Source organism: Ovis aries, chromosome 24 (assembly GCF_016772045.2).
Source record: "Ovis aries strain OAR_USU_Benz2616 breed Rambouillet chromosome 24, ARS-UI_Ramb_v3.0, whole genome shotgun sequence".
NCBI lineage: Eukaryota > Metazoa > Chordata > Mammalia > Artiodactyla > Bovidae > Ovis > Ovis aries.
In genome coordinates, this window is record NC_056077.1 from 19,009,979 (window position 1) to 19,032,823 (window position 22,845).

At 39.0% G+C, this 22,845-nt stretch overlaps 2 protein-coding genes across 11 annotated transcripts in view; one reads left to right on the plus strand and one right to left on the minus strand.

Annotated features, from left to right (window-relative positions):
* ACSM3 (acyl-CoA synthetase medium chain family member 3) overlaps window positions 1-22,845 on the plus strand; it is a 58,488-nt gene that overhangs the window by 24,159 nt on the left and 11,484 nt on the right. For all 10 annotated transcript variants that reach the window (XM_060405794.1, XM_060405797.1, XM_060405800.1 and 7 more), the window contains exons 4-9: window positions 7,646-7,853; window positions 10,610-10,753; window positions 14,361-14,517; window positions 15,003-15,082; window positions 17,946-18,072; window positions 19,216-19,296. In XM_060405794.1, the coding sequence (XP_060261777.1) occupies window positions 7,646-7,853; window positions 10,610-10,753; window positions 14,361-14,517; window positions 15,003-15,082; window positions 17,946-18,072; window positions 19,216-19,296 (797 nt within the window). The remainder of the gene's footprint in view (window positions 1-7,645; window positions 7,854-10,609; window positions 10,754-14,360; window positions 14,518-15,002; window positions 15,083-17,945; window positions 18,073-19,215; window positions 19,297-22,845) is intronic.
* Window positions 1-22,845, minus strand: part of ERI2 (ERI1 exoribonuclease family member 2) — a 55,241-nt gene that overhangs the window by 6,876 nt on the left and 25,520 nt on the right. The window lies entirely within an intron of this gene.

The following is a 22,845-nucleotide window of genomic DNA, read 5'->3' on the forward strand; positions in this document are numbered from 1 at the left end:
AACAAATGTACCTCAAAAGGCCATTTATGACAAACCCATAGCTAACATAATTCTGGTGAAAAACTGAAAGCTATCCCTCTAAGATCATGAACAAGACAAGAGTACCCAGTCTTACCACTCTTACTCAACATAGTGCTAAAACTCCTAGTGACAACAATTAGGCAAAAAAAGAAATAAAACACATCTAAATTGGAAAGAAAGAAGTAAAACTGTCATTATTTGTAGATGACATGATTTTGTATATTGAAAACCCTAGAGATTCAAACGAATGAAACTAGACCATTATCTTACACCATTCATAAAAAATTAACTCAAAATGGATTAAAGACATGAATGTAAAAACTAAAACCATAAAACTCCTAGAAGAAAACATAGACAGTATGCTTGTTGACATTTTTCTTAGCAACATCTTTCTGGATATGTCTCCTCAGGCCAGGGAAGCAAAAGCTAAATTAAGCAAATGAGGCTACATCAAAATAAAAAGCTCTGCACTGCAAAGAAAACCATCAACAAAACAAAAAAGAAAACCTACCAAATGGGAGATGTTTGCAAATCATATTTGATAAAAGGTTAATATCCAAAATATATTAACTCATGGAACTTCCCTGGTGGTCTATTGAAGGACTCTGTGTTTCTATTACAGGGGGCAGGGGTTTGATCCCTGGTTGGGGAACTAAGACCCCATGTGCCACACAGCATGGCCAAAACCACACACACATCCCAAAAAAAGTTAACTCATGAAACTCAACAACGAACAATCCAGTTGAAAAATGGGCAGAGGATCTGAATAGACATTTTTCCAAAGAATATATATGATGTTCAACACCTGTATGAAAAGATGTTCATCAGCTTGAATTATCAGGTATTTGCAAATAAAAACCACCATATCACTTCACATCTATTAGAATGACTATTGTCAAAAAAACAAGGAATAACAAATGTTGGAGAGGATGTGAAGAAAAAGGAACACTCATACACTGTTGGTGAGACTGCAAATTGGTGCAGTCACTGTGGAAAACAGGATGCAAATTCTTTAAAAAATTTAGAACTACCATATGATCCAAATATTCCAGTTCTGGTTATTAACCAAAAGAACATAAAAACACTAATTTTAGACATAAAAGACACACATACCTCTATTTTCATTGCAACATATGGAAACAACACATTAATCCATCAACAGATGAATGAATATAGGATATAGGGAATGTTTTATACACACACACACACAAACAATGGAATACTCAGTTCAGTTCAGTCACTCAGTCATGTCCAACTCTGCGACCCAATGAATCGCAGCACACCAGGCCTCCTTGTCTATCACCAACTCCCGGAGTTCACTCAAACTCACGTCCATTGAGTCGGTGACGCCATCCAGCCATCTCATCCTCTGTCGTCCCCTTTTCCTTCTGTCCCCAATCCCTCCCAGCATCAGAGTCTTTTCCAATGAGTCAACTCTTCTCATGAGGTGGCCAAAGTACTGGAGTTTCAGCTTTAGAATCGTTCCTTCCAAAGAACACCCACGTCTGATCTCCTTTAGGATGGACTGGTTGGATCTCCTTACAGTCCAAGGGACTCTCAAGAGTCTTCTCCAACATCACAGTTCAAAAGCATCAATTCTTTGGTGCTCAGCTTTCTTCACAATCCAACTCTCACATCCATACATGATCACTGGAAAACCATAGCCTTGACTAGATGGACCTTTGTTGGCAAAGTAATGTCTCTGCTTTTGAATATGCTATCTAGGTTGGTCATAACTTTCCTTCCAAGGAGTAAGCGTCTTTTAATTTCATGGCTGCAGTCACCATCTGCAGTGATTTTGGAGCCCCCCAAAATAAGGTGTGACACTGTTTCCACTGTTTCCTCATCTATTTCCCATGAAGTGATGGGACCGGATGCCATGATCTTTGTTTTCTGAATGGAATACTACTCAGCCATAAAAAGGAATGAAATCTTGCCCTTGAAACAACATAGATGGACACTGAGGGTCCATAAGCCAAAGTTGTGAAATAAGGCAGACAAAAAAGACAAATATAATATGGTTTCACTCATATGTAGAATATAAAACAAATAATAAAACAAAATAAAAAAAATAAAATAACAAAAACAAACTCAGAGAACAAAATAGTGGTTACAAAGGGCAAGGGGTTTGGGGTGGGAGAAATGGGTAAAGGAGGTAAGACAAGCATGGAAACTAGTCTTTGGTTATAAGTTAAATTATAATGTTGTCAATTTATAAGTCAAGTTATAAGTAAATTTACAATTATTAGTCAAATTATAATTTCTAAGTCAAATTAAAATGTGCACACAAAACATATGTGATAAATCAATGTTACTCGAATTTTAAAAAATCATCTAATTCACTATCTCAAACCTTGATATGCATATGAATCACTGGGTTCTTGTTAAAATGCAGATTCTGATCCAAGAAGCCTGGGAGAATGCTGAGATTCTGCATTTCTAACAAGTTCCCAAGTGATGTGGATGCTGCTATTTCAGGGAACACCCTTCAGTTCACTATAGTCCCTCAGTTGTGTACAACTCTTTGCAACCCCATGGACTGCAGTATGCCAGGATTCTCCGTCCATCACCAACACCCAGAGCTTGTTCAACTTATGTCCATCGAGTCGGTGATGCAATCCAACCATCTCATCCTCTGTCATCCCCTTCTCCTCCTGCCTTCAATCTTTTCCAGCATCAGGGTCTTTTGAAATGAGCCAATTCTTTGCATCAGATGGCCAAAGTATTGGAGTTTCAGCTTCAGCACTAGTCCTTTCAGTGAATATTCAGGACTGACTTCCTTTAGGAATGACTAGTTAGATTTCCTTGCAGTCCAAGGGACTCTCAAGAGTCTTCTCCAACATCACAGTTTAAAAGCATCAATTCTTTGGCCTTCAGCTCTCTTTATAGTCCAACTCACACGTCCAATCATGACTACTGGAAAAAACCATAGCTTTGACTAGATAGACCTTTGTCAGTAAAGTAATGGCTATATTTTTTAATACACTGTTTAGGTTGGTCATAACTTTTCTTCCAAGGAGCAATCTTTTGATTTCATGGCTGCAATCATCGTCCGCAATGATTTTAGAGCCCGATAAAATAAAATCTGTCACTGTTTCCGTTGTTTCCCCATCTATTTGCCATGAAGTGATAGGACCAGATCCACGATCTTAGTTTTTTGAATGTTGAGTTTTAAGCCAGCTTTTTCATGCTCCTCTTTCACTTTCATCAAGAGGCTCTTTAGTTCCTCTTCACTTTCTGCCATAAGAGTGATATCATCTGCATATCCGAAGTTATTAATATTTCTCCTGGAAATCTTCATTCCAGCTTGTGCTTCATCCAGCCCTTCATTTTACATGATGTACTCTGTATATAAGTTAAATAAGCAGGGTGATAATATATAGCTTTGAAGTACTCCTTACCCAATTTGGAATCAGTCTATTGTTCCATGTCTGGTTCTGTTACTTCTTGACCTGCATACAGCTTTCTCAGGAGGCAGGTCAGGTGATCTGGTATGCGAGACAGCAAAAGAGACACAGATGTAAAGAACAGTCTTTTGGACTTTGTGGGAGAGAGTGACGGTGGGATGATTTGGGAGAATGGCATTGAAACAATGTATATTATCATATGTGAAATGAATCACCAGTCCAGGTTCAATGCATGATACAGGGTGCTTGGGGCTGGTGCACTGGGATGACTCAGAGGGATGGGATGGGGAGGGAGGTGGGAGGGGGGTTCAGGATGGGGAACACATGTACACCAGTGGCAGATTCATGTCAATGTATGGCAAAACCAATACAATATTGTAAAGTAATTAGCCTCCAATTAAAATAAATAAATTTATATATAAAAAAAGAATTTTCCACAGTTTGTGGTGATCCATACAGTCAAAGGTTTTGGCATAGTCAATAACGCAGAAGTAGATGTTTTTCTGGAACTCTCTTGCTTTTTCGATGATCCAACAGGTTTTTGCAATTTGATCTCTGGTTCTTCTGCCTTTTCTAAATCCAGCTTGAACATCTGGAAGTTCATAGTTCACATACTACTGAAGCCTGGCTGGGAGAATTTTGAACATTACTTTGCTAGCATGTGAGATGAGTGCAATTGTGCAGCAGTTTGAACATTCTTTTACATTGCCTTTCTTTGGGATTGGAATGAAAACTGACCTTTTCCAGTCCTGTGGCCCCTGCTGAGTTTTCCAAATTTGCTGGCATATTGAGTGCAGCACTTTTACAGCATCATCTTTCAGGATCTGAAATAGCTCAACTGGAATTCGATCACCTCCACTAGCTTTGTTGTAGTGATGTTTCCTAAGACCCACTTGACTTTACATTCCAGGATGTCTGGCTTTAGGCAAGCAATCACACCATTGTGGTAATGTGGGTCATGAAGATCTTTTTTGTATAGTTCTCCTGTGTATTCCTGCCACCTCTTCTTAATATCTCCAGCTTCTATTAAGTCCATTCTGTTTCTATACTTTTATGCCCATCTTTGCATGAAATGTTCCTTTGGTATCCCTAATTTTCTTGAAGAGATCTCTAGTCTTTCCCATTCTATTTCTTCTGTTTCTTTGCACTGATCACCAAGGAAGGCTTTCTTATCTCTCCTTCCTATTCTTTGGAACTCTGTATTCAAATGAGTTTAAGTTTCCTTTTCTTTTTGCCTTTAGCTTCTCTTCTTTTCTCAGCTACTTGTAAGGCCTCCTCAGATAACCATTTTGCCTTTTTACATTTCTTTTTCTTGGGAATGGTCTTGATCACTGCCTCCTGTACAATGTCATGTACCTCCGTCCATAGTTCTGCAGGCACTCTATCGGATCTAATCCACTGAACTGATTTGTCACTTCCACTGTATAACTACTAAGGGATTTGACTTAGGTCATATGTGAATGGACTTAGCAACAACATATGTGAATGGTCCAGTGTTTTTCCCTTCTTCCTGAATTTAAGTCTGAATTTTGCAATAAGAGTTTGTGAACTCTCTGAGCCACAGTCAGCTTCTGGTCTTGTTTTTGTTGACTGTATAGAAATTCTCCATCTTTGGCTGCAAAGAATATAATCAATCTGATTTTGGTATCGACCATCTGGTGAAGTCCGTGTGTAGAGTCGTTTCTTGTGTTGTTGGAAGAAGGTGTTCGCTATGACCAGTGCATTGTCTTGGCAAAACTGTTAGCCTTTGCCCTGCTTCATTCTGTTCTCCTAGGCCAAACTTTTCTGTTACTCCAGGTATCTCTTGACTTCCTACTTTTGCATTCTAGTCCCCATTGATGAAATGGCATCTTTTTTTTTGGTGTTAGTTCTAGAAGTTCTTGTAGGTCTTCACAGAAGCATTCAGCTTCAGCTTCTTTGGCATAAGTGTTTGGGGAACAGACTTGGATTACTGTGATACTGAATGGTTTGCCTGGGAAACAAACAGAGATCATCTGTCGTTTTTGAGATTGCACCCAAGCTCTGCGTTTCAGACTCTTTTGTTGACTCTGAGGGCTACTCCATTTCTTCTAAGAGATTCTTGCCCACAGTAGTAGATATAATGGTCCTATGAATTAAATTCACCCATTCCAGTCCATTTTAGTTCAGTGATTCCTAAAATGTGGACGTTCGCTCTTGCCATCTCCTGTTTGACCACTTCCAATTTACCTCATTAAAAAGTTTAACTCATTTAATCCTTAATAATCCTATAAAGAAGGTAGTGTTATTATAATCCCCATTCTACAGATGCAGAATCTGAGACTCTCAGAGGTGAAGTAGTCTTGTTCAAGACCAAGCTTTAAGAGTATCTTAAAGGACACACTCTTGACCACTGCACTGTACCTTACTGTACCTTACAGTATAGTTTAGAGCAGATGGGACTAGAAGCACAGAAAAGATGAATGCCTCAATCCTTCTCTTTGGAAAGAAGGTATAAAATTAATGTATGTTTTAAGAGGCCCTTTGGCCACCTGATGCAAAGAGCTGACTCTCTGGAAATGACCCTGATGCTGGATAAAAATGAAGACAAGAGAAGAAGGGGGAGACAGAGGATGAGAAGTTGGATGGCATCACTGACTCAGTGGACATAATGTTTGAGCAATTTCAGGGAGATAGTGATGGACAGAAAACCCTGGTGTGCTGCAGTTTATGGGGTCACAAAGAGTTGGACACGACTTAGCAACAGAACAACAACAAAAGATGCACTGAACCAAGGTGGTTAAATTACAGTTTAAGTCAGGGTGCAGTGTTCAGTCCATGCACTGCCCCTGCTACTTCAGTGATTCAGGCAAATTATTTATAGGGTGGACTAAGAATGCTGCCTGCCATATCAGCAAACAAAGGATGTTATGGCCATCAAGCCATCAGCTACTACAGCTGCCTCCAGTGATGAGCCCTGAGGGAACTCAGGTTGAGAAAAAACAGATTTGCCCTAGATAGTTAAATTAATGCTTTTGAACTGTGGTGTTGGAGAAGACTCTTGAGAGTCCCTTGGACTGCAAGGAGATCCAACCAGTCCATTCTGAAGGAGATCAACCCTGGGATTTCTTTGGAGGGAATGATGCTGAAGCTGAAACTCCAGTACTTTGGCCACCTCATGCGAAGAGTTGACTCATTGGAAAAGACTCTGATGCTGGGAGGGATTGGGGGCAGTAGGAGAAAGGGACGACCAAGGATGAGATGGCTGGATGGCATCACGGACTCGATGGACATGAGTCTGAGTGAACTCTGGGAGATGGTGATGAACAGGGAGGCCTGGCGTGCTGCGATTCATGGGGTCGCAAAGAGTTGGACATGACTGAGCGACTGAACTGAACTGAGTTAAGGTGCATATCAAAGGAATGAGATCAGTGAGCCTAGACTCTTACATCTTCCGGTACATAGAAAAGCACTAAATTGATTAACTTGCCATGTCTGGCTTTTAATTAACAGTAATCTTTTGATGTTCCAACTACCTGGCTTTTGTTGCAAAACCCCCTGTATATTCTGGCTTCTCCCTTCACCCTTCAGAGCAGTCCCTCAGAGCTATCTGAGAAAGCCCTCAGAAAGTCGTCCCAATAAAACATAATTCTCAACTTTTATGTTGTGTATTTTCTAGTTAACAATAACATTTGTGTTTTAGGTAGAGATTAAATGTTAAAATATGCAAACACTTACACAGCACCTGACACTCAAAGTACTCAATAAATCAGAGGTTAAAGCATCTGCTTCCAATGAGGGAGACCCGGGTTCGATCCCTGGGTCGGGAAGATTCCCCTGGAGAAGGAAATGGCAATCCACTCCAGTATTCTTGCCTGGAGAATCCCATGGACAGAGAAGCCTAGTAGGTTACAGTCCACGGGGTCGCAAAGAGTCAGACACGACTGAGCGACTTCACCTTCACCTTTATTATTTTTCAATTCAAAACCCTCTTCAAGTTAAATGTTATGAATGGTCTCCAGATAGAAAATAATTATCCAGGATTTAACATCCTTTCATGTTAGATCAAAAGGGTCCTAGACTTTGAGATTCCTTTAAAGGCAAAAGTATAGTAATGAAAGGAAGACAAATAGATATCCTGCCTGGAAAATCAACTAACTCACCCTGAGAAACACTGAATATACATGGGTTATCTATACTACCTTAATTAACATGATGAAGGAAATCCTTTCTAAATACTTTATTTTCTTCTCTTTTAGGGACAGTTCTAATTCCAGGAACCACTCAGATGACCCAAAAAGACATCCTCTACCGACTACAATCTTCAAAAGCAAAGTGCATTATTACCAATGAAGTTTTAGCTCCAGCAGTTGATGCTGTTGCATCTAAATGTGAAAATCTGCACTCCAAACTAATTGTGTCTCAGAGCCCCAGAGAGGGTTGGGAGAACTTAAAGGAGATGATGAAGTGAGTAACCATAATTGTTGTAGAACAGCTTTCCAAAAAGAAACACAACATTGATAAGATAGTCAACCCTGGATTAACCAGAAAAATGAAAATTAAAATAATAGACAAAGGGAACAATTGGTGATTATAGTGCAAAGCTCTGAGGCAAGGAACTGGTGGTGTTTTTCATAGGTTGGGATCTCAAGGACGCACACTATAAGACAGACATTAGTTGTGTAAGTTTATTAAGAAGTTACCTTAGGACCAATACCTGTGAAGGAAAGGGAACAATGTGGGATTGGGCAGCAGTTGAAATTTATCATCCATGTACTTCAAAAAAGCCATCAGTCAACCTACAGAGATCACTGTAGTTTGGATAGCCCTTCAAAGCTATGTCCAGCTAAAGCAAGAGATCCAATGCTAATCAGTAACTGGATACAAACTGTCTTTAGAAGGAGGCAAGACCTTGAGCAAGGCAACTATCTTCAGCCAAGGTAATATCTAAAGAGGGATCTTAGCACATGAAGGGAAGCATGTCTTAAAATTGTGCAGCAGGATCTAGGAGGTGCATCACAGCATCAACCACAGAGCAATTATCATCTCCCATAGGAACTAATCAGAATCAATCCTTCTGTGGGTGCTGTATTATTCCCTTGCTGACAGTGACATTTCTATCAGGTTATAGTAGGAAGAATACTTAATAGATGCAATTAATAAAACTATTACACAGATATTCAAGCCCCGCTATGGGGTGCTTCTAGGGGTCACTTGGAACTCTTTGTCAAGTATTGGTTATCTTAGCTTTAGGGTGGTAGCAAATTCCCTCTCTGGAATGAGCTTCCTACCTTTACTCAATGATTTTCGAGCAAGTTTGCAACTAGGGACTTGTTCTTTGTCATTGTTTAGTTGCTAAGTTGTGTCCGACTCTTTGTGATATCATGGACTGTAGCCCACTGGGACTTGTTCTGACTCTTCTAAAATAGCTAACATTTATTGTGTGCATACATGCTACATTGTTCAGTTGTGTCCCACTCTTTGAGACCCCATGGACTGTAGCCCACCATGCTCCTCTGTTCATGGAATTTTCTAAGGAAGAATACTGAAATTGCCATTTCCTATTCCAGGGGATCTTCCCAACCCAGGGATTGAACCCATGTCTCTTGTGTCTCCTGTATTGGAAGGCGGATTCTCTATTGAGTTCTTACCAAAGGCCAAATTCTGTTCTAATAAAAATAGTGTTATAATTGTATAATATCTAACACTTATATGGCACTGATTATGTGCCAAAAACTGCACTTCAGATATATTGGGTTGCCCAAAAAGTTCATTAGATTTTTTCAATAAGATACTATGGAAAACCTCGAACAAACTTTTTGGCCAACTCAATATTAACTCGTTTAAATATCACAACAAACTATGGGGTAGGAACTGTTAAATATACAGATGCTCATGTTCAATCGCTTCAGTCATATCCAACTCTCTGCGACACTATGGATGGGATTTTCTGGGCAAGAATACTGGAGTGGGGTTGCCATTCCCTCCTCTGGGGGTTTTTCCTGACCCAAGGATCAAACCCACATCTTCTGCATTGCAGGTGGATTCTCTGGTTAGACAGATAAATAAGGTCAAATGTTAGGATCTGGCAGAACTGGGTTTCACACTCAGGCAGTCTAGCTTCTAAGCCCACACTACTATCTGCTAGGTTTACTGCTTCTGAGAGATTGGTACAATAAACCTACCTTAGGTTTCATGAGCAACAATATCTATGATAGAAGTGATAGGTACACAGTTATAGGTACTAGCTTTATAACAAAAAAATTATAGAATCATAGCCTAAACATTTGGTTTAGCTATGTTAGGATTTAAAAATAGAAATAGTTTTCATAGCTGAATATTTCTGATTCATTCATTTTCAGCTCAATATTTCCTAATAAAATTCTGTATGATTCTTAGGCACTCAAATGTACAGAGTTTACTTCCTCTCAGCTACCCTGATGTATGACATATATAAAAGCCCAATTATCCTTTGGAACCAAAATGTTTTCTTTCTTTAACTGAAACCCTTCCTTCCCTAAGTGGATACTTAGATCCTCTTCAGTCTATTTGCTTACTATATTCAGAACTATGTAGACTCACTTGTGGGAAACAGAAAAACCATCCTTTTGAGGGGTCAGCAAATGGTTTTTTACAAAAGGGATGGATAGTAAATATATAAGATTTGCAGGCCATGTAGTCTCTATCATACCTACTAACTGTCATAGTATAGAGAGCAGTCATAGGCAATATGTAAAAGAATGGACACAGTTGTGTTGCAATAAACCTTTATCTGTGAAAACAAAAGACAGGCCATGTTTGGCCCATAGGCCTGTAGTTTAATGATCCCTGCCTTATACCATTACCCATGACTTCTATTAACATATTCATTTTTAAAAAATTACATTTTACCTCACATATACATGATTAGAAGATCATAGAATACTCATTCTGTAGAAGGTATGATAAAATTCTTGAGTTTTTTTGGTAATGCTTTCACTCTTCATTACACAGTAAAAAGCTATGAAGTCAACCTGTTATAAACGGGCTATTGATGGCAAAGTTTAGCTTGTTTCCAGAAAGCACCTTAAAAGATGGAGTGAGATGGCTTTTACCTTGGATTTCAACCTAAGTCCCTACAGCTTAATCAATGAGATGAAGAGGTCTGAGTAAACCCTTTTGTGTGGTAACAGTCTATGATACTGTGTCTAATGTATACAATCACTGTAATTCTTCCTTCACAGACATGCCAGTGACAACCACACCTGCGTGAAGACAAAACACAATGAGATGATGGCCATTTTCTTTACCAGTGGAACAAGTGGTTATCCTAAAATGACTGGACACACCCACAGCAGTTTTGGTTTAGGATTATCTATAAATGGAAGGTATTTTCACAGAACTGTAGTTTGAAGTGTCAATGCTACAAAAATGATGATTCCTTTATTTGTATTTTAAATGTTTCTATATATATATAGTTGTCTATATATATCTCAAGTGTGTGTGTGTACATATATATATATATATTTATATATTAAATGTATATATGTTGTTGTTGTTCAGTTGCTAAGTCGTGTGCAACTTTTTGCGACCCCATGAACTGCAGGACGCCATGCTTCCCTGTCCTTCATATCTCCCAGAGTTTGCTCAGACTCATGTCCATTGAGTTGGTGATGCTATGTAGCCATCTCATCCTCTGCTGCCCTCTTCTCCTTTTGCCTTCAATCTTTCCCAGCATCAGGGTGTTCTCCAGTGAGCCTGCTCTTCGTATCAGGTGGGCAGAGTATTGGAGCTTCAGGTTTAGCATAAGTCCTTCCAATGAATATTCAGGGTTGATTTCCTTTAGAATTGACTGGTTTGATCTCCCTGTTGTCCAAGAGTCTCTCAAGAGTCTTCTCCAGCACCACAATTTGAAACCATCAATTCTATGGTGCTCTGCATTCCTTATGGTCCAGCTCTCACATCCATACATGACTACTGGAAAAACAATAGCCTTGATACAGACTTTTGTCAGCAAAGTGATGTCTTCTCTTTTACTGTGCTGTCTAGCTTTGAAATAGCTTTCCTTCCAAGGAGCAAGTGTCTTTTAATTTCATGGCTGCAGTCACTGTCCACAGTGATTTTGGAGCCCAAGAAAAGAAAATCTGTCACTGCTTCCACTTTTCTCCCTTCTAAGTGATGGGACCGGATGCCATGATCCTAATTTTTTAAACGTTGAGTTTTAAGCCAGCTTTTTCACTCTCCTCTTTCATCCTCATCAAGAGGTTCTTTAGTTCCTCTTCACTTTCTGCCATTAGTGTGGTTTCATTTACATACCTGAGGTTGATGATATTTCTCCAGACATTCTTGATTCCAGTTTGTGATTTATCCAGCCTGGCATTTCCGATGATGTACTCTGCATATAAGGCAAATAAGCAGGGTGACAATATACAGCCTTGTTGTGCTCCTTTCCCAATTTTGAACCAGTCAGTTGTTCCAAATAAAGTTCTAAATGTTGCTTCTTGACCTACACACAGGTTTCTCAAGAGACAGGTAATGTGGTCTGGTGTCCCATCTCTTCAAGAATTCCAGTTTGTTGTATGTATCAAGTTGATTCTTTGTACAGTTAGTGGCTCAGACAGCAAAGAATCCACCTGCAATGTGGGAGACCTGGGTTCAATCCCTGGGTCGGGAAGATCCCCTGGAGAATGAAATGACAACCTACTCAAGTATTCTTGTCAGGAGAATCCCAAGGACAGAAGAGCCTGGCAGACTACAGTCCATGGAGTCGCAAAGATTCAGACATGACTAAGCACAGCACAGAAAATACAGTCAGCAAAAACAAGACTGGGAGCTGATTGTGGCTCAGATCATGAACTCCTTATTGCCAAATTTAGACTTAAACTGAAGGAAGTATGGAAAACCACTAGACCATTTACATATGACCTAAATCAAATCCCTTACGATTATACAGTGGAATTGGCAAATAGATTCAAGGGATTAGATCTGAAAGACAGAGTGCCTGAAGAACTACGGACAGAGGTTCATGACATTGTACAGGAGGCAGTGATCAAGACCATCCCCCCAAAAGAGAAACGCAAAAAGACAAAATGGTTGTCTGAGGAGGCCTTAAAAATAGCTGAGAAAAGAAGAGAAGCTAAAGGCAAAAAGAAAAGGTAAGATATACCCATCTGGACGCAGAGTTCCAAGGAATAGCAAGGAGAGATAAGAAAGCCTTCCTCAGTGATCAATGCAAAGAAATAGAGGAAAAAAACACAATTGGAAAGACTAGAGATCTCTTCAAGAAAATTAGAGATACCAAAGGAACATTTCATGCAAAGATGGGCACAAAAGTACAGAAATAGTATGGACCTAACAGAAGCAGAAGATATTAAGAAGAGGTGGTAAGAATACACAGAAGAACTATACAAAAAAGATCTTCATGACTCAGATAACCACAATGGAGTGATCACTCATCTAGAGCCAGACATCCTGGAATGCAAAGTCAAGTGGGCCTTAGAAAGCATCACTACGAACAAAGCTAGTGGAGGTGATGGAATTCCAGTGGAGCTATTTCAAATCCTGAAAGATGATGCTGTGAAAGTGCTGCACTCAATAGGCCAACAAATTTGGAAAATTCAGCAGTGGCCACAGGACTGGAAAAGGTCAGTTTTCATTCAATCCCAAAGAAAGGCAGTGCCAAAGAATGTTCAAACTACTGCACAACTGCACTCATCTCACACACTAGCAGAGTAATGCTCAAAATTCTCCAAGCCTAGCTTCAACAATATGTGGATCAAGAACTTCCAGATGTTCAAGCTGGATTTAGAAAGGCCAGAGGAACCACAGACCAAATTGCCACCATCCGTTGGAACATCAAAAAAGCAAGAGAGCTCCAGAAAAACATATACTTCTGCTTTATTGACTATGTCAAAGCTTCTGACTGCATGGATCACCACAAACTGTGGAAAATTCTTAAAGAGATCAGAATACTAGACCACCTTACCTGCCTCCTGAGAAATCTGTATGCAGGTCAAGAAGCAACAGTTAGAACCAGACATGGAACAACAGACTGGTTCCCAATTTGGAAAGGAGTACATCAAGGCCGTATATTGTCACCCTGCTTATTTAACTTATATGAAGAGTACATCATGTGAAATGCTGGGCTGGATGAAGCACAAGCTGAGATCAAGATTGTTGGGAGAAATATCAATAAAATCAGATACACAGATGACACCACCTTATGGCAGAAAGTGAAGAACTAAACAGACTCTTAATGAAAGTGAAAGAGGAGAGTGAAAAAGTTGGCTTAAAGCTCAACATTCAAAAAACTAAGATCATGACATCTGGTCCCATCACTTCATGGCAAATCGATGGGGAAACAATGGAAACAGTGACAGACTTTATTTTCTTGGGCTCCAAAATCACTGCAGATGGTGGCTGTAGCCGTGAAATCAAAAGATGCTTGCTCCTTGGGAAATAAGCTATGACTAACATAGACAGCATATTGAAAAGCAGAGACATTACTTTGCCAACAAAGGTCCATCTTGTCAAGGTTATGGTTTTTCCAGTAGTCATGTATGGATGTGAGAGTTGGACTATAAAGAAAGCTGAGTGCCAAATAATTAATGCTTTTGAAATGTGGAGTTGGAGAAGACTCTTTGAGAGTCCTTTGGACTGCAAAGAGATAAAACCAGTCAATTCTGAAGGAAAACAGTCCTGAATATTATTGGAAGGACTGATGTTGAAGCTGAAACTCCAATACTTTGGCCACCTGATTTGAAGAATTAAATCACTGGAAAAGACCCCAATGCTGGGAAAGATTGGGGGCAGGAGGAGAAGGGGACGACAGAGGAATCGAAGCTCGGATGAAATCACTGACTTGATCGGCATGAATTTGAGCAAGCTCCAGGAGTTGGTGATGGACAGAGAAGCCTGGCATGCTACAGGCTATGGGGTTGGAAAGTGTTGGACACGACTGGGCGACTAAACTGAAATGATTCTTTGTTTACCTAGGTTCTGGCTGGATTTGACCCCTTTGGATGTCATGTGGAATACCTCTGACACAGGCTGGGCAAAATCTGCATGGAGTAGTGTTTTTTCTCCATGGATCCAGGGAGCATGTGTATTTGCACATTATTTGCCACGGTTTGAGCCAGCTTCCATCTTGCAAGTAAGGCGGAGCACAAGAGGTCAATATTTAGAAGTGAATTAGCACTATTACTGACAGGACTAGTGAATAAAGTAACTTGTAGAAATCAGAGTAGATAATGTTATTTAAGGTATTCCACAATGGAAAATCAATAAGCCTGAAAAGCTATACAGAGGAAAGCTGTGAGAGTGTTTGTGTGTGTGTGAAAGTCGCTCATTCGATTCTGACTCTTTGCGAGTCCATGCACTGTATTATACAGTCTTTGGAATTCTCCAGGCCAGAATATTGGAGTGAGTAGCCTTTCCCTTCTCCAGGGGACCTTCCCAACCCAGGGATCGAACCCAGGTCTCCCGCATTGCAGGCGGATTCTTTACTAGCTGAGCCACAAGGCAAGCCCATGAGAGTGTTTACATTAGAATAAATAATGTTCCAAGTTTTATTATGTCTAGCATAGGTATTTAAGCACTTATTAAAAGTTGTGTAAGACCACTTCTTCTAAATTGCAGACACTTTCCGAGTTTCCCATCACAGTCTTCTGTTCAGCACCAACTGCATATAGAATGCTTGTACAGAATGATAAGGCCAGGTAAGCAAAGTTGGTAAATGGGCACTTATGGGCAGAGGAGAAAGGAAGAGGAAGATACAAAATAAAAGATCTCTCTGCCTAAAAACATATCTCCAGATCAGTAGGTATGGTATTTAGTAATCTTTTCTCTTCCTCGTCCTTCTTGCTTATACTCTGTACATGATAACTACTATATCCAGTTCCCTCAAGCAGAGAGAGGAAAAACAGTTCAAGCCACATGTATAGCTCTGAGCCCAGTGTTTATCCTTTGTCTGTTACATGAGCTGAGAAAATACACGTCACCCTTATTCAAAACCCTATCCCAGCAAACAGGAAAGAAAATGAATGTCTTTTACTTTATTACTGATTCCATTTGAAAGTATTACTTGGTCACTACTTTTAAATTGATTTTATTTAATTTTTAAGTAGGAAACAATTCACATGACATAAAATTCAATAGGTATATAAGAATATATAGTGAAAAGTCTTTTTCCACACCTTGTCTTCAGCCTTAGTTCTCCCTCTCCCTGAGATTTATGCAGGCACAAGCCAATATGCATATGTTCTCTCCCAACTCTTTTATTTTTTTTTTTAATTTAATTTTATTTTTTATTTATTAATTTTTTTAATTTTAAAATCTTTAATTCTTACATGCGTTCCCAAACATGACCCCCCCTCCCACCTCCCTCCCCATAACATCTCTCTGGGTCATCCCCATGCACCAGCCCCAAGCATGCTGCACCCTACGTCAGACATGGACTGGCGATTCAATTCTTACATGATAGTATACATGTTAGAATGCCATTCTCCCAAATCATCCCACCCTCTCCCTCTCCCTCTGAGTCCAAAAGTCCGTTATACACATCTGTGTCTTTTTTCCTGTCTTGCATACAGGGTCGTCATTGCCATCTTCCTAAATTCCATATATATGTGTTAGTATACTGTATTGGTGTTTTTCTTTCTGGCTTACTTCACTCTGTATAATTGGCTCCAGTTTCATCCATCTCATCAGAACTGATTCAAATGAATTCTTTTTAACGGCTGAGTAATACTCCATTGTGTATATGTACCACAGCTTTCTTATCCATTCATCTGCTGATGGACATCTAGGTTGTTTCCATGTCCTGGCTATTATAAACAGTGCTGCGATGAACACTGGGGTACATGTGTCTCTTTCAATTCTGGTTTCCTCGGTGTGTATGCCCAGCAGTGGGACTGCTGGATCATAAGGTAGTTCTATTTGCAATTTTTTAAGGAATCTCCACACTGTTCTCCATAGTGGCTGTACTAGTTTGCATTCCCACCAACAGTGTAGGAGGGTTCCCTTTTCTCCACACCCTCTCCAGCATTTATTGCTTGCAGATTTTTGGATCGCAGCCATTCTGACTGGTGTGAAGTGGTACCTCATTGTGGTTTTGATTTGCATTTCTCTAATAATGAGTGATGTTGAACATCTTTTCATGTGTTTGTTAGCCATCCGTATGTCTTCTTAGGAGAAATGTCTATTTAGTTCTTTGGCCCATTTTTTGATTGGGTCGTTTATTTTTCTGGAGTTGAGCTGCAGAAGTTGCTTGTATATTTTTGAGATTAGTTGTTTGTCAGTTGCTTCATTTGCTATTATTTTCTCCCATTCAGAAGGCTGTCTTTTCACCTTGCTTATAGTTTCCTTTGTTGTGCAGAAGCTTTTAATTTTAATTAGATCCCATTTGTTTATTTTTGCTTTTATTTCCAGAATTCTGGGAGGTGGATCATAGAGGATCCTGCTGTGATTTATTTCTGAGAGTGTTTTGCCTATATTCTCCTCTAGGAGTTTTATAGTTTCTGATCTTACATTTAGATCTTTAATCCATTTTGAGTTTATTTTTGTGTACGGTGTTAGAAAGTGATCTAGTTTCATTCTTTTACAAGTGGTTGACCAGTTTTCCCAGCACCACTTGTTAAAGAGATTGTCTTTACTCCATTGTATATTCTTGCCTCCTTTGTCAAAGATAAGGTGTCCATATGTGTGTGGATTTATTTCTGGGCTTTTAATGAGACATGATATGCACACAGTTCTGCCCCTTCTTTTCTTCGCCTACAATACATCCTGAAACTGTGCTGTCCAATTTGGTAACCATTAGCTGCATATAGTTATTTACATTTTAATTAAATTAAAATTCAGTTCCAAACTATAATTAATAATATTGTATTACATATTCAAAGTTGCTAAGACAGTAGTCTTGTAATTGTAGGGTAACAGATGTTAACTAGACTTGTGCAGTCATTTCACCATATGTACAAATATCAAATCAAGACATTACAAACCAAAAAGTAAATAACATTATAAGTCAATTATATTTCAGTGAAAAAAAATTCAGTGCCTTGGTTACACTAGTCATGTTTCAAGTGCTCAATAGTCACACAGGACTAGAGGATACAACAGTGGACAGCTCAGTAGAGAAATTTCTGTCATAACAAAAAATTCTATTGGATAGTACAACCCAGGAGCATCTTCATTCCTTCTGTTTTTTTTTAAACAACTGTATAGTGTTCTATTTTATAAATGCTCCACAGTCAATTTAACCAATTGGAAGCTTTTTATCACTGATTTAACATAATATTTTGTGGTACCTTCCCTAGCGATGGCATGGTCTTTCTCTGCAAAAAGTCACGCCACCCCCAATCCTCCCCCAACCCTCCACCCTCCACCAATAAAATGGAGAAAAAGAAAAAACAAAACTTGGTGTTTCGGAGTCATTTCATGATAAAATTGTTTATTTTGTACCAGAGAGGAAACTTAGGGGAAAAACTAAAACATTTTGTACTGAAATTTCACTAGAAATAATCCTAATTTTCATTTTTATCCATTTTCCTCCTAAATTTAACTCCTTATCTGTCTTCTGAGACGCTACAAGTTCAAAAGCTTGAAGCACTGTGTAAGTGGTGGGGAACCAATCAACCCTGAAGTGACTGAACAATGGAGAAACAGGACAGGTCTGGATATCTACGAAGGATATGGACAGACTGAAACGGTATACAGACTTCACTGAAAAGACACGGCTGAACTCAATTCAGCCAGATAAATAAAAACCAAAGTGCTACCATGTGTAAAACAGCTAGTGGGAAGCTGCTGCTATATAACACAGGGTGCTCAGCCTACTGCTCTGTGATGACCTAGAAGGGTGGAATGGGGGTGTGCATTGAGGGAGGTTCAAGAGGGAGGGGATATATATATATATATATATATATATATATATATATATATATATATTATGACTGATCTGCATTGTTGTATGGGAGAAACCAACACAACACTGTAAGGAAATTATCCTTCAATTAAAAAAAAAACAAATTGTTTATTGTAGCTTTGTGATTGAGGGATAGGGAGGGAATGGAGTGATTAGAAGAAACAGTTTCTTAAAAAAAAATGAGGGAAGATGGTTACAAAATAGCTCTGTAAGAGATGCAATTGTTTAGATAGTCATTCACTGAGGAAAGCCACTATATAATTGACTAGGACCAGGGCATTAACAAATTTTAATTCAAAAATACTAGGTCTATAAAAAGATTTCTCTTTGTATAATAAGGAAATATCTTAGGGCTTTGCTGAAAAAATAGAAAATGCTGAGCTCCTTGTTCCTTGAAATATTAAGTTTGCTGGAAAACTCCTTCATAAGAACACTCTAAAAAGGTTTATCTAAAGTGCTCATAGAAATAAGAAGAAATTCTAGAGGAAATGAAATAACAAAAATTGTTACATAGGAAAGAGAGGGATAAGATAGGGCAGATAAGGGAAAGACTGAAATAAATTTTTCATTATCTTTATATACTGCTTCAATTTATGAACCATGAGAAAGTAGTACCTGGTCAAAAATTAAAATACAAAAAATAAAATAAAAATGAAAATAAATGAATTTATTAAACAGAAATAGTATAACAAGTATCATGTGAATATGAGTATAAATGTTTTCATAAATATGAATGTTTTAGTAGTTACAAATTTACTTAATATTTTAACAGTATTAGTGTCTGTCTATGAGCAGAAAATATGTTTTAATGTGAGCCTGGTTCATAGTAAGCTCTGAATAAATATTTATTGAATGAATGCATAGTGGATAAATAAATAGATATAAGTTATTTGTAATGTTACTTTACTCTTTTTCATTCTTAACTAGGTACTAATCTGTGGAAATTTTAAGGGAATGAAAATTAAGCCTGGCTCAATGGGAAAACCTTCTCCTGCTTTTGATGTTAAGGTTTGTATATCCCTTTCCAGGAAAATACTTAACAACCCAATCTGTTTACCCCTATCCCACTTCTACTTCCTTACACTATTAGTTTTCGTGATGATTATGCTACTTCCAGATATCTTAACCTCCATATAAAGATGGAAAAGGTTTAGAAACAGTAGCTTGTCCTTGTTTCTCCAAAGCAGTTATTTGTGCCAAATAATTTTATGCATTTTATAAATATTTATTCCCGAAGGAACCTATGAGAGACATGGCAATATCAGAACCATTTTACAGATGAGGTTGAGAGAGGTTAAAGGACTCACCCACGGTTACATAGTTAGTAGCTGCTAGTTCTAGAATTCAATCCTAAGCAATCTGGTACGAACATCCATACTCTTGACTGCAACATTATGTTGCCCCTTCTGGTTAGGGAGCTCCAGATCTTCTAAAAGGGTTGACTAGGACAAAAGAGGCTACAATTTAACAGTAGTTACAGGTTCTCCCTCTTCCTGCAGCATGCCTGGCCAGTTCCTGGAAGTCAAGAAACTATCTTCATCACTTGATCTGGAGGGGGCATCCTATTACCCTATTAGTGTACTTTGCTCAGAGTTACAATTGTTCTCAGATCAATCCAGCCAAAGTTAAGTGTAGACAAAGGAACTTATATTAATACATAAAACAATATGGAACTTATATTAATACATAAAACAATACCAACAAAAACACAAAATGGATGAGTTTAAAGAGATCTCAGTATCAAACTTAACTGAGGGTTAGTTGTAGACTAGACCAGTTTCCCAAGCTTATCTGATCATAAAGAATCACATAGGTACATATGAAAAACACAAATTCTCAGGCTTCTTCTTCTCTAGAGAGTCTGATTCAATAAATTTAGGGTAGGATCCTAAAATCCTAAGGTGTTTTAAACAAGCACCTCAGGTAATTCTAACTCTGCTATGAAAACTTGTCTAAAGGTAGGATTGCCTGATGGCTTTTATTCCGGCTCTGCTATTCATTACTGAGTATCTCTGGGTAAGCTGTTAAAGTCTGTTTCCTGATATATAAAACAGGGACCAAGGTGAACAACTTGTTCCAGTTTAACTGGAACTTACTTAGCTTTCAGATCAATTCAATTGCTGTCGTGTCTGACTTTTTGTGACCTTACGCTCAGAGGTTAAAGCGTCTGCCTGCAATGTGGGAGACCCAGGTTCGATCCCTGGGTTGGGAAGATCCCCTGGAGAAGGAAATGGCAACCCACTCCAGTATTCTTGCCTGGAGAATCCCACGGATGGAGGAGCCTGGTGGACTACAGGGTCGCAGAGTTGGACACGACTGAGTGACTTCATTTTTTTTTTTTTTCGTTGACTGTGGTACACCAGGCTTCCCTGTCCATTATCAACTCCCAGGGCTTGCTCAAACTCATGTCCACTGAAGTCGGTGATGAAATCCAGGTCTCCTCCTGCCTTCAATCTTTCCCAGCATCAGGGTCTTTTCAAATGAGTCAGTTCTTCGAATCAGGTGTCCAAAGTATTGGGGTTTCTGCTTCAGCATCAGTCCTTCCAATGAATATTCAGGACTGTTTTCCTTTAGGATTGACTGGTTTGATCTCCTTGTAGTCCAAGGGACTCTCAAGAGTCTTCTCCAACACCACAGTTCCAAAGCATCAATTCTTCAATGCTCAGCTTTCTTCACAGTCCAACTCTCAGGATCATTCATGACTACTGGAAAAACCATAGCTTTGACTGGACGGACCTTTGTCAGCAAAGTAATATCTCTGCTTTTTAATATACTGTCTAGGTTGCTCATAGGTTTTCTTCCAAGGACCAAGCATCTTTTGATTTCATGGCTGCAGTCACCATCTGCAGTGATTTTGGAGCCTAAGAAAATAAAGTCTGTCACTGTTTCCATTGTTTCCCCTTCTATTTGCCATGAAGAGATGGGACCAGATGCCATGATATTAATTTTTTGAATGGTGAGTTTTAAGCCAGCTTTTTCACTCTCCTCTTTCACTTTCATCAAGAGTCTGTTTAGTTCCTCTTCATTTTCTGCCATAAGGGTGGTATCCTCTGTGTATCTGAGCTTACTGATATTTCTTCCAGCAATCTTGATCCCAGCTTGTGCTTCATCCAGCCCAGCATTTCACATGATGCACTCTGCATATAAGTTAAATAAGCAGGGTGACAATATACAGCCTTGATGTACTTCTTTCCCAATTTGGAAGCAGTCTGTTGTTCCATGTCCGGTTCTAACTGTTGCTTCTTGACCTGCATACAGATTTCTCAGGAGGCAGGTAAGGTGGTCTGGTATTCCGATCTCTTTAAGAATTTTCCACAGCTTGTTGTGATCTACACGGTCAAAGGCTTTGGTGTAATCAATAAAGCAGAACTGGATGTTTTTCAGGAAATCCCTTGCTTTTTCTATGATCCATCGGATATTGGCAATTTGGTCTTTGGTTCCTCTGGCCTTTCTAAATCCAGCTTGAACATCTGGAAGTTCACAGTTCACGTACTGCTGAAGCCTGGCTTGGAGAATTTTGAGCATTACTTTGCTAGTGTGTGAGATGAGTCTAATTTTGTGGTAGTTTGAACATTCTTTGGCATTGCCCTTCTTTGGGATTGGAATGAAAACTGACCTTTTCCAGTCCTGTGGCCACTGCTGAGTCTTCCAAATTTGCTGGCAAAATGAGTGTAGCACTTTCACAGCATCATCTTTTAGGATTTAAAATAGCTCAACTGGAATTCCATCACCTCCACTAGCTTTGCTTGCAGTGATGCTTCCTAAAGCCCACTTGACTTCACATTCCAGGATGTCTGGCTCTAGGTGAGTGATCATACCATCGTGATTATCTTGGTCGTGAAGATCTTTTTTGTACAGTTCTTCTGTGTATTCTTGCCACCTCTTCTTAATATCTTCTGCTTTTGTTAGGTCCATACTGTTTCTGTACTTTATTGTGCCCATCTATGCATGAAATATTCCACTGGTATCTCTAATTTTCTTGAAGAGATCTCTAGTCTTTCCCATTCTATTGTTTTCCTCTATTTCTTTGCATTGATCACTGAGGAAGGCTTTCTTATCTCTTCTTGCTATTCTTCGGAACTCTGCATTCAAATGGGTATATCTTTCCTTTTTCTCCTCTTATTTTCTCAGCTATTTTATGGCCTCAGACAGCCATTTTGCCTTTTTGCATTTCTTTTTCTTGGGGATGGTCTTGATCACTACCTCCTGTACAATGTCATGAACTTCTGTCCATAGTTCTTCAGGTACTCTGTCTATCAGATCTAATCCCTTGAATCTATTTGCCAATTCCACTGTATAATCGTAAGGGGTTTGATTTAGGTCATATGTGAATGGTCTAGTGGTCTTCCCTACTTCCTTCAATTTAAGTCTGAATTTTGCAGTAAGGAGTTCATGATTTGAGCCACAGTCAGCTCCCGGTCTTGTTTTTGCTGACAGTATAGAGCTTCTCCATCTTTGGCTACAAAGAATATAATCAATCTGAATTCAGTATTGACAATCCGGTGATATCCATTTGTAGAGTCTTCTCTTTTGTTGTTGAAAGAGGGTGTTTGCTAT